This window comes from Pelobates fuscus, chromosome 6, assembly GCF_036172605.1.
Source record: "Pelobates fuscus isolate aPelFus1 chromosome 6, aPelFus1.pri, whole genome shotgun sequence".
Lineage (NCBI taxonomy): Eukaryota > Metazoa > Chordata > Amphibia > Anura > Pelobatidae > Pelobates > Pelobates fuscus.
The window spans coordinates 284,666,124-284,674,857 of record NC_086322.1 but is presented as its reverse complement, the minus strand read 5'-3'; the positions used below and the strand labels follow the sequence as shown (position 1 = coordinate 284,674,857).

Sequence of the window (8,734 nt, the reverse complement as noted above, 5' to 3'; positions counted from 1 at the left end):
TCTAGTTACTCCACATGGAGTATTTTTTTTTTTTTTTTGACGCATGAGGAGGACTTTAACATGGCCATATGATGTGACTAAACCCCACTAAGGAGAAATCTGACTGACTTTGGAGTGGAGAAGTATTAATTTAAACCATTATTTTGTGGCATGGTTGGAAATGGATTAAAAGTGGGGTTTGTCGCTCACTTTTGCATCAGCAGCAGAAAGCGGAGCATGATTGCTTATTAGCTAAAGTTGAAGCAGCAGCTGATCTGGGAAGTATATTCACCTACACCTGCTTTCACAGGCTTTAGCCTCATTTTTTTTAAATCAAACGAGGTTTGAAGAGCTGAAGGAGCCGAGTCCTCTCTTCCCTCCATCTCTTATTACTATGCAGCGTTTGACTTTGCCTTTGTTCACTAATGTGATTTAAATTGCCTATTCATCTGATTATAATCGATATGTGGAGTTTAACGTAAGACTCCCAAGTTTAACAAGGAGTAAGAGCTATAACCATGGCTGAGGTGGGGATTTTAAAAGCATAAATTCTAGCCCATCGCACGTTAGGGAATAATTCCCACATACAGTCAGGCGTTTAACCCTTCAGTAGCAGCAGTGTGAGCTCTTTGTGGAGATTGTGGGTGGCTCTTAAAAGAGCCTTTGTGTGAGTTTGGGAATTGAGGGACAGTGGAGTTTACTTGCTCTTGGACGCCTTTTGGCTCTCGGTTTTCTTGGGCAGTAAGACAGCCTGGATATTGGGCAGGACCCCACCCTGGGCTATGGTGACCCCTCCGAGCAGTTTGTTGAGCTCCTCGTCGTTGCGCACAGCGAGCTGCAGATGGCGGGGGATGATGCGGGTCTTTTTGTTATCTCTGGCGGCGTTCCCAGCCAGCTCCAGGATCTCAGCGGTCAGATACTCCAGCACTGCAGCCAGATAGACCGGAGCTCCGGCTCCAACCCGCTGGGCGTAGTTCCCCTTCCTGAGCAGCCTGTGGACACGGCCGACTGGGAACTGCAGACCTGCTCTGGATGATCGGGTCTTTGCTTTAGCCCGGACTTTGCTGCTCTGTTTGCCTCTTCCTGACATCTTCAAATCGCAATCTGTAAAATCTATGAGCTCCCGCCCCCTTGCACGGCTACTTATACATCCGCAGATGTGCCGAGCTCTAGTCTGATTGGTTGCATTTTAAATCCACCAATCAGAATCCGACTAAGAGAGTAACCAATCACTGTAGGATTACCTCGTTCCATGCTCAGTGCCCGCTCTGAACGGACCAATAGGAAATGCACAGAGGTCAGGCTTTGCTACCCGGGCTTCTATATATAGAGCTGCCAGGGAAGGGGCTCGTTATTCTGTTGGAAACTTCGTGAGATTATCATGCCTGAACCAGCCAAGTCCGCACCAGCACCCAAGAAGGGATCTAAGAAAGCCGTGACCAAGACCCAGAAGAAGGATGGGAAGAAGCGCAGAAAGAGCAGGAAGGAAAGCTATGCTATATACGTGTACAAGGTGCTGAAACAGGTCCACCCCGACACCGGTATCTCCTCCAAGGCCATGGGGATCATGAATTCCTTTGTCAATGATATCTTCGAGCGCATCGCAGGGGAATCCTCCCGCCTGGCTCATTATAACAAACGCTCCACCATCACCTCCCGGGAGATCCAGACCGCTGTACGGCTCTTACTGCCCGGAGAGCTGGCCAAGCACGCCGTGTCTGAGGGCACCAAGGCAGTGACCAAGTACACCAGCGCCAAGTAAAAACCCCATCATCACCCAAACCCTAATAACACAAAGGCTCTTTTAAGAGCCACCCACACAATCCACGAGAGAGCTGTATAGATATACTGAGTATTCTCTGCGGAATGTTACAAGTCATCGATTACAGCGGTCTCCTAAAACTTTTTTTTTTTGTACTGCTACTCCAGAGTAGCAGATTATATGACGTTTATTTCAGTTTTGAAATATTCAAGTTAAAATAAGTTGTAAACCCCCCTCAATAGTAGAACCTATGGTGTAACATATATTCAGCTGGTTATAATGTATCCTAAATGATACAACATTCCGAAACGGATATGTAGCAATCTCTTATAATGAAACGTTTCAATTCACAGTCAAGATTTTTTTTCACATGTTATATGTCGCCATCTCGTGGATACAGATTGCAATGGTTTGTTTCTTTAAAAAAAAAAACACAAAAAAAACCCTAATAGATCCTCGTTGAAACTAGCACCCGCAAACAAACTGAACACACTATATAACTCAATTTTTTTTTTTTACACTCTCAATATGCATATATTACTAGATGTATATATTTAGCATTCTTTAGTTGGGTGGCATTTCAAAAGCGGGAAAGTCTGTTACAAAATCGCGAAGTTGAAAATTTCTACAGTTTCTCTCCCGCCTTTTTACGCCACATACTGATTGCAGTTTCACTGAAAGAGCAGCATTTTGTGGTGTAAAAATAGAAATAGTTTGTCTTTCAGACTCGGGTGTATGGACTGTGACAGAAAATTATAAATCCAATTATTCTCTAAACTCGAATTAAACAGTATGGAAGTTTTATTTTTATATATAACAAGCTAAAATTGTATTTATCACAGGAGCTTTCCTCTCCGGCCGCAGTTTAGTGCCAAGAGGATCCTAGTTTACTAAAATGGAAGAGTTTAAGCCTGAAATACAGACATCTTCTATTTCACATTTAATAAAGCATTTAATCATTGTGCATTGAAGCAGGAAGAGATGTAGGATAATATGAGAAATCTAATACTGGCTGTATTGATAGGAAGTGAAACACGAGCCATTGCAGTCTGTTATAACCGAAGCCTTCTCTAATTTCTCGTTCCCCGATATTCTCGGGAGGATTGAAAGCGCCATCCTGGTGGAATTATAGCCTTATGAGGGAAGGAGTGGGCGGCTCTGAAAAGAGCCTTTGGTGTGTATGAAGGATGGAAGAGGAGAAGCGTTTAACCTCCGAAACCGTAGAGAGTGCGGCCCTGGCGTTTGAGCGCGTACACCACGTCCATGGCGGTGACCGTCTTCCTCTTGGCGTGCTCGGTATAGGTGACTGCATCGCGGATAACATTCTCCAGGAAGACTTTGAGCACTCCGCGAGTCTCCTCGTAAATGAGGCCGGAGATTCGCTTGACGCCTCCTCTGCGAGCCAAACGGCGGATAGCCGGTTTAGTGATCCCCTGGATGTTATCCCGGAGCACCTTCCTGTGCCGCTTGGCACCTCCTTTACCGAGCCCTTTTCCTCCTTTACCGCGACCAGACATTCTGCGATGAGACAAGTAGAACAATCAATGCTCAGCCCACGGCCGCCTGCCCTTATATGTCTCCTGAGCGGACCGGATGGGGAACTGCAACACAAATCACACGTCACTGGGCGGGTCTTGTCGATGATTGGCTGATGCAGTAGGTTGTACTCGTGCTTTGCGGTGATTTGCTGAATAATAATTTTTGAACTGAAAAGAAGAGACCCGCCGGCGGGAAAGTTTTCTACCGCATTCGAGCTTGTAACCACGGCAAGTATTTAGTGCAGACTGAATTTATTAATAAAATATTTTATTCCCCTTCCCCCCCTCAGCTTCAAACACAACAAACACACATAAATAGATTAAAATTAAATATGTCTAGATAGAGAAGTTACCTAAATACATATTGATACTCTTTTCATTCTTACACCGACTCTATGTTCTACACATATTAATTAGCTCTAGGAACTAAATCACATTTTCAGAAGATGAATTAACGCAGTACCTGTAAATAGTCACTAGATGGCAGTGTAAGATTGAAAGAGGATGCATTGTGCTCTGTATTACAATCTAAACTTTTATCTCGCAGTAGCAGCGTCTCTCTCCTCCTATCAGAGTTGGGGACGTGGTGCATTGTGTCCAATCAGATCCATCCTTTTTCTATAAAGAACTCGGTTCGCACCTCTCCAGCTTCAGTTCCTGTTAACCTCGTATTAGGTGTGGATATCCCTTTGACAGAATGGCCCGTACCAAGCAGACAGCCCGTAAATCCACTGGTGGGAAGGCTCCCAGGAAGCAGCTGGCCACTAAGGCTGCCAGGAAAAGCGCTCCTGCTACTGGTGGTGTCAAGAAACCTCACAGTTACCGCCCTGGCACGGTAGCTCTTCGGGAAATCCGCCGCTATCAGAAATCCACCGAGCTGCTGATTCGCAAACTGCCCTTTCAGCGCCTGGTCCGTGAGATCGCCCAGGACTTCAAACCCGACCTGCGCTTCCAGAGCTCTGCTGTCATGGCCCTTCAAGAGGCCAGCGAGGCAGGACCGCTGCTAGGATTTTTAGTTACACAGGCGAAGATGCATTTTGGTGCCCCCTACCCTCGTTTAAAATAAGGTTCATACAAACACAGAAATAATCATACAGAGACATACAGACAGAGACATACATGCATACAGAGACATGCAGGCATATAAAGACATACATACAGAGGCATACCGTCATACAGACACATACATACATAGACATCCAGGCATACAGACACATACATACAGGCATACAAAGACATACACGCATACAGAGACATACCGTCATACAGACACATACATATATACAGGTATACAGAGACATACAGGCATACAGACACATACGTACAAAGACATACAGGCATACAGACACATACATTTGTACATACAGAGACATACAGGCATACGGACACATACATTTGTACATACAGAGACATACAGGCATACAGAAACATACAGACACATACATTTTGTACAGGCATACAGAGACATACAGGCATACAGAGACATACAGGCATACAGAAACATACATACAAAGACATACAGAGACCTACATACATACATACATACATACATACATACATACAGAGACATACATACATACATACATACAGAGACATACTTACATCAGTTCAATCTTGTCCCCTGGATGCATGCTGTCTGGCTCCTTGGAGTCCTGTCCTGCAGCACAGCCCCATCACAGGGCGCCAGCCACGCTGTGTGGTACACAGGGAGCAGGGATATGATGTCATTCATATCCTCGCCCCCTCCACACAGCCTGCGGCAGACACCAGGGTAAGTGCAGTGGCGTACACATGACCCATGGGGCCCCAGTGCGCAAATTGATCCGTGCCCCCCCCCCCCTCTCGCGCTTACTCTGCGTGGGCCGGGGCCGCAACACATGGCGGCGGGCACCTGGTCGCAGGGGTTGCAGGGCTGTGACCCCTGCGACCGCGGTATGTACGCCAGTGCATGCAGATGCACACACACTTAAAGGACCACTACAGACACCTAGATCACATCAGCTCAATGAAGTGGTCTGGGTGTCAGGTCCCTCTAGTTTTAACCCTGCAGCTGAAAACATAGCAGTTTCAGAGAAACTGCTATGTTTCACCGAGGGTTAATTCAGCCTCTAGTGGATGTCTCACTGACAACCACTAGAGGAGCTTCCGCTATTCTAAAACACTGAACGTCCATAGGAAAGCATTGAGTAATGCTTTCCTATGGGCGGTTTGAATGCGTGCGCGGCAAGAGCATTCGGAGTTGAGAGGCGGAGGAATCCCCAGCGCCAAGGGAGAAAGGTAAGTGCTGAAGACACACACACACTCTCACGAACAGATGCATACACACCAGCTAACGGACACACATTTACTGACAGACACACTCAGCGACAGACATACACACACACTCACTTACAAAACATACACTCTCACTGACAAACACACACTCACTAACAGACATCAAACAGACTCACTAATACACACACAAACACACTCAGTAAGAGACTCACTAGCAGACACACACACTGACACTCACTAGCAGACACACACTGACACTCACTAGCAGACACACACTGACACTCACTAGCAGACACACACTGACACTCACTAGCAGACACACACTGACACTCACTAGCAGACACACACTGACACTCACTAGCAGACACACACACTGACACTAGCAGACACTCACTGACACACTCACTGACACTAGCAGACACTCACTGACACTAGCAGACACACTCACTGACACTAGCAGACACACTCACTGACACTCACTAGCAGACACACACACTGACACTCACTAGCACACTCACTAGCAGACACACTCACTGACGCTCACTAGCAGACACACTCACTGACGCTCACTAGCAGACACACTCACTGACGCTCACTAGCAGACACACTCACTGACGCTCACTAGCAGACACACTCACTGACGCTCACTAGCAGACACACACACTGACGCTCACTAGCAGACACACACACTGACGCTCACTAGCAGACACACTCACTGACGCTCACTAGCAGACACACTCACTGACGCTCACTAGCAGACACACTCACTGACGCTCACTAGCAGACACACACACTGACGCTCACTAGCAGACACACACACTGACGCTCACTAGCAGACACACACACTGACGCTCACTAGCAGACCCACACACTGACGCTCACTAGCAGACCCACACACTGACGCTCACTAGCAGACACACACACTGACGCTCACTAGCAGACCCACACACTGACGCTCACTAGCAGACACACACACTGACGCTCACTAGCAGACACACTCACTGACGCTCACTAGCAGACACACTCACTGACGTTCACTAGCAGACACACTTACTGACACTCACTAGCAGACACACACACACACTAACACTCACACTAACACATGTTTTTTTTTTTTATTTAATCCCCCAGCCTCCTTACCTTTTTGGAGTGCTGAAGGGATTCCCTGGGGTCCAGTGGTGCTGCTGGGCTCCTGGGCGGGTAGGCAGGCTGGCGGGCGGGCGGGTAGGCAGGCTGGCTGGCGGGCGGGTAGGCTGGCTGGCTGGCGCGAGGGAGCACTCTCCCATGTGTGCTTCCTCTTCAGCTCCCTCACGCACCGCGTAGGGATGCCGGAGCCGGAAGATGACGTCATCTTCCGGCTCCGGTATCAGTATGTGGCGCGCGAGGGAGCTGAAGAGGAAGCACACATGGGAGAGTGCTCCCTCGCGCGCCCGCAGAACCGGGCGCTCGGCCACGCTACAATAGGTCGTCGGTTGGAGGGGAGCGCAGTGCGCTTCCCTCCTTCCGGTCACCCTGATTTTGCGCCCCCAGGGCCGGTGCGCCCTAAGGCGGCCGCCTGGGCCTCCTTATGGTAGCGCCGGCCCTGCAGCGAGGCTTACCTGGTTGGGCTCTTCGAGGATACCAACCTGTGTGCCATCCATGCAAAGAGAGTGACCATCATGCCCAAAGACATCCAGCTGGCTCGCAGGATCAGAGGAGAGCGCGCTTAAACCCATTTCCCTGACCAATCTCTCCAACCAAAGGCTCTTTTCAGAGCCCCCATCTAGTCAATCAAACGAGCTTGTCCATCCCTTCCTCCCGCAGCCTGTATTATCCGTGATTATGGGGTTTATTTTTATGAACTAATATCCTGAAACTTACTATTAATTAAAGCGTGGTGGTGCCCATGTTTAAATATAAAAGTGTTTCTGCTTTTCAACATTCCCTGGTTCATATTGAGAACTGCATGGGGAAAACGTTAGACTGTCAGCATATCCTTCAATAGAAACTTTTGTACAAAGTATCTCATGCATGTTGCAAATTGACACTCGGTAAACGTGAGCCCTTACGGCCGCTGCCAAGTGTTATAACTATAGAGATGAATGTGTATTTGTTTTGGATTATCCTGCCTGATAGACATGTTTTATACTGCTCTTTGCATTACACTTCAAACAATATGTAACATAATTGTGGGGAAAGAAAACTGCAGAAATATAAGCTCCTTTGACAGGCACTAGGGGGTCTGTTTTGTACATTTTTTTTTCTTTATATTTACATCCAGCGTGAATAGTTAAACACAAAAAAAGATACTTGAATACGTTTTACATTTTCACAGATGATTAATGTGTACATGGGCGTCCGCAAGGGGGGGGCACTTGCACCCCCCCTGCATTTTTCAGCTTGTTCTGCTGATTTTCGTGTGAAATTGAAAATACAGTGCAATACCGACGCCGGCCAGTAGGATGGAGAGAGACAGGGACAGGAAGCTGCATCTATCCCTGCTTCTCTCTGCTGAGTGTAACCGCAGGGGAGCAACACATTCAGGCAACAGAGACAGCCTACAGATCAGGTAAGTGATGGGAGGGGAGGGGGTTAAAATAGCCTATAGATTAGGGGAGTGAGGGATGGGGGGGCAGCCTATATATTAGGGGAGTGAGGGATGGGGGGGGGGTTAAAATATCCTATAGATTAGGGGAGTGAGGGATGGGGGGGGGGGCAGCCTATATATTAGGGGAGGGATGGGATGGGGGGGGGGGTTAAAATAGTCTATAGATTAGGGGAGGGATGGGATGGGGGGGGGTTAAAATAGCCTATAGATTAGGGGAGTGAGGGATGGGGGGGGGCAGCCTATATATTAGGGGAGTGAGGGATGGGGGGCAGCCTATATATTAGGGGAGTAAGGCATGGGGGGGGCAGCCTATATATTAGGGGAGTATGGCATGGGGGGCAGCCTATATATTAGGGGAGTAAGGAATGGGGGGGCAGCCTATATATTAGGGGAGTGAGGCATGGGGGGGAAGTCTATATATTAGGGGAGCAAGGAATGGGGGGGCAGCCTATATATTAGGGGAGTGAGGCATGGGGGGGCAGCCTATATATTAGGGGAGTGAGGCATGGGGGGGCAGTCTATATATTAGGGGAGTGAGGCACGGGGGGCAGCCTATAGATTAGGAGAGTGAGGCATGGGGGAGGCAGCCTCTAG

The 8,734-nt window shown here is 48.1% G+C and overlaps 4 protein-coding genes across 4 annotated transcripts; 2 read left to right on the top strand and 2 right to left on the bottom strand.

Moving 5' to 3' along the window:
• Nucleotides 1-666: 666 nt before the first annotated feature.
• LOC134565894 (histone H2A type 1-like) lies at nucleotides 667-1,075 on the bottom strand. Its single transcript, XM_063425574.1, has one exon. The coding sequence runs from the start codon at nucleotides 1,067-1,069 to the stop codon at nucleotides 677-679; it is 393 nt and encodes a 130-aa protein (XP_063281644.1). The 5' UTR covers nucleotides 1,070-1,075; the 3' UTR covers nucleotides 667-676.
• Nucleotides 1,076-1,360: 285 nt separating this feature from the next.
• On the top strand, nucleotides 1,361-1,772 carry LOC134565897 (histone H2B 1.1-like). Its single transcript, XM_063425577.1, has one exon. The coding sequence runs from the start codon at nucleotides 1,361-1,363 to the stop codon at nucleotides 1,739-1,741; it is 381 nt and encodes a 126-aa protein (XP_063281647.1). The 3' UTR covers nucleotides 1,742-1,772.
• A 1,147-nt stretch (nucleotides 1,773-2,919) lies between these two features.
• On the bottom strand, nucleotides 2,920-3,268 carry LOC134565898 (histone H4). The gene has a single exon (XM_063425579.1). The coding sequence runs from the start codon at nucleotides 3,256-3,258 to the stop codon at nucleotides 2,947-2,949; it is 312 nt and encodes a 103-aa protein (XP_063281649.1). The 5' UTR covers nucleotides 3,259-3,268; the 3' UTR covers nucleotides 2,920-2,946.
• Nucleotides 3,269-3,976: 708 nt separating this feature from the next.
• Nucleotides 3,977-7,262, top strand: LOC134565893 (histone H3-like). Its single transcript, XM_063425573.1, has 2 exons — nucleotides 3,977-4,294; nucleotides 7,146-7,262. The coding sequence occupies exons 1-2, from the start codon at nucleotides 3,977-3,979 to the stop codon at nucleotides 7,260-7,262; spliced, it is 435 nt and encodes a 144-aa protein (XP_063281643.1).
• The last annotated feature ends 1,472 nt before the right edge of the window (nucleotides 7,263-8,734 follow it).

Excerpts from the sequence above, each read along its gene's own strand:
- LOC134565898 (XM_063425579.1), bottom strand. The coding sequence starts at position 3,258 with ATGTCTGGTCGCGGTAAAGGAGGAAAAGGGCTCGGTAAAGGAGGTGCC.
- LOC134565894 (XM_063425574.1), bottom strand. The coding sequence starts at position 1,069 with ATGTCAGGAAGAGGCAAACAGAGCAGCAAAGTCCGGGCTAAAGCAAAG.
- LOC134565897 (XM_063425577.1), top strand. The coding sequence starts at position 1,361 with ATGCCTGAACCAGCCAAGTCCGCACCAGCACCCAAGAAGGGATCTAAG.
- LOC134565893 (XM_063425573.1), top strand. The coding sequence starts at position 3,977 with ATGGCCCGTACCAAGCAGACAGCCCGTAAATCCACTGGTGGGAAGGCT. Across the intron at positions 4,295-7,145 it reads GACCGCTGCTAGGATTTTTA|GCTTACCTGGTTGGGCTCTT; the intron begins GTTACACAGGCG and ends CCCTGCAGCGAG.